This window comes from Silurus aristotelis, assembly GCF_946808225.1.
Source record: "Silurus aristotelis genome assembly, chromosome: 2".
NCBI lineage: Eukaryota > Metazoa > Chordata > Actinopteri > Siluriformes > Siluridae > Silurus > Silurus aristotelis.
The window spans coordinates 38,871,290-38,873,789 of NC_139575.1; the positions used below are offsets into that span (position 1 = coordinate 38,871,290).

The 2,500-nt window shown below is 40.8% G+C and overlaps 1 protein-coding gene across 1 annotated transcript in view; it reads left to right on the forward strand.

Annotated features, from left to right (window-relative positions):
• Window positions 1-2,338: 2,338 nt before the first annotated feature.
• The window catches only part of rasal3 (RAS protein activator like 3), a 19,095-nt gene continuing 18,933 nt past the window's right edge, over window positions 2,339-2,500 (forward strand). Inside the window, exon 1 of the mRNA XM_083526629.1 lies at window positions 2,339-2,500. This exon is cut by the window's right edge and continues 510 nt beyond it. Coding sequence (XP_083382755.1) covers window positions 2,485-2,500 — 16 coding nt within the window. The 5' untranslated portion in view covers window positions 2,339-2,484.

Sequence of the window (2,500 nt, forward strand, 5' to 3'; positions counted from 1 at the left end):
TCAAGTTAAAATTTGATGTCTCACACACACACACACACACACACACACACACACACACACACACACACACACACACACACACACACACACACACATAGAGTACGACATGCAGTGTAATGCTTTTTACGACTATCCGAAATTTAAGCTTAAAAAGGAATAGAATTTAATGATAAAAAAAATAAAAAAGTATAAACTATAGAACATATATGAAAATATACACTGGTGATCAAAATTAGAGAACAATTCATAAACAATTGAACAATTCTGAAATAATGTCATCTTCACTGCTCAACAGTTGAAGGAACGGCCCACCATCTTGCAGAGTCAGTGAACTGGAAGTTAGGCTGCCAGTTAAATAGGGGTTGACAGATAATCAAGGAAATTAGCACCAGGTACCAGATTAACACCAATAACTGGAAGTTATCTGAAAGTGTTCTCTAATTTTGATGTGTGTTTTCTGCAAAATAATGTTTTTTTTTAAATGCCTTAGTTATTTTGTGGAAAAGGTGTTCTGGTAGCATGGTATAGACAGGACAAAAACTCCCTCAACTGTTCAGCGGTGAAGATGACATTATTTCAGTATTGTTCAATTGTTTATACATAGTTCTCTAATTTTGATCGCCAGTGTATGTGTATTCAAGAATCTGGATGTGTTTGGCAGATACTGACAGTACAAATTATAGTGATTTAGTGATTTTCCTTAAAGTGTCCATGTGCAGTGTGGTATAAAGTGACAGTCCAGAGTTAAAGTGACAGTCCAGAGGTAAGGTGTCATACAGTCAGGAATCCACCTGCCACGCCCCCTTTGCATTCTCTGAAGCTCCGGCTTCATTGTGCACACCTGGTACTCATTCACTCACTTATCCCCAGCTTCTATTTATACCCTTCACTCACACACACTCCTTTGTCCGTTATTGTTAATTTATGTTCGTGTATGTGGCGCTGTTGCGTGGTCCTACACGTTCTCTTCACGGCTGCGCGTTCTCCCCAAAGCGCACCCAGGATTATCCCTATCCTTTCCGTGTGTTCGTCCCTGGACATTGTGGACCTCGCCCCTCCAGGGCGTACCATGGATATCTCACTCGGGACTACTACTGGACTGCTGTGTGTTTGGGTTTGTGTGATTTTTGCTTATCGCTCTTTTTATTTTCATTAAAGTAAAGCGAACTGTTCTCCGGCTTCCGCCTCTGTTCGTTCGCCGCATGACACATACAATAGTGCAAAAAAGTTGTGCAGAAATAAATGAAGATAGACCGAGAGGTACAGTACTAAATCCTGGGTGTTACCTGGTTTAAACTCAGAATGGCCTGCGGGAAGAAGCTCCTCCTCATTCTCTCTGTGTTTGCTTTCAAGGAGCGAAAGCGTTTCCCTGAACGCAACAAAGAAAAGAGTCAGGAAGTTGGAGATCAATTAACACAGCAGCAGGCTGAGTCCCAGACCCTCCAACTTTTTTTTAAATCACAAGACTCAAGTAATTATTTACTTAATCACCTCAGTTTATGTGTAAAGACTCGAATGTGACTCTCAGCACACTGATCTAATAATAGTGATATTAATGACTCAAACACTGATTGATTTCTATTATAATTATACAACAGTAGGCCCCGCCCCTAAAACTCACTCCTCTTCTTCCTGCAGCAGATTTTTCAGCACCCGGAGCTACTAACAAATATTCACTTTAATAAAGAAACTACATAATTCAGATGTGTGTGTGTGTGTGTGTGTGTGTGTGTGTGTTTCTATCAAACATTTCACTGCAGCTGCTCTCTCTGTCCTGCTGATCGTGATTGGTTGATTGGCAGTTGGTTCAGCATTTCCTGTCAGAGCAGCACAAACCCGCAACCCATTTCCTGTTAAACTTTAAATGATAAACACACACACACACACACACACACACACACACTTGATCGGTAACCCTTAGTCTTTATGATATAATTCTCTCTTATTCCGTTTTTCTTTTTTTTTTCTCTTTTATTCGTTATCTGATTACTGTTAGAGGACTGTAGGACCACATGTATGTAGGACCTCTCTCTCTCTCTCACACACACACACACACACACACACACACACACACACACACACACACACAACACCCCAGTTGTGACATTTCCGGTGCAGGAAACACAGCCTCATAAACAGAAGAAAGAGCACATAGACTTCATACATTATACATGAAATGTTTCTGTAAAAAAAATCAGAAGTTTTTTTTTTAAGTTGAGTGAGAATCTGAAAAACCTCTCTGAGAGCTTCAGGTGTGAAAAAGACCCGCAGAAAGACCCTCAAAAAGCAGAGCTTCGACTTTCCTATTAATACATGCAACAGGAAGTGGTTATGAAGCAGAGCGCGTGCAGAAACTGGGAGAGAGAGAACTAAGTTTCACACGCTCTAAACTGTGGAGAGAGAGAGAGAGAGAGAGAGAGATTACTGACTCCATCACTCTATCATTTCATTACTCCATCAGTCCAGCACTCCATCAGTCCACCCATGGGAACTGATAAAG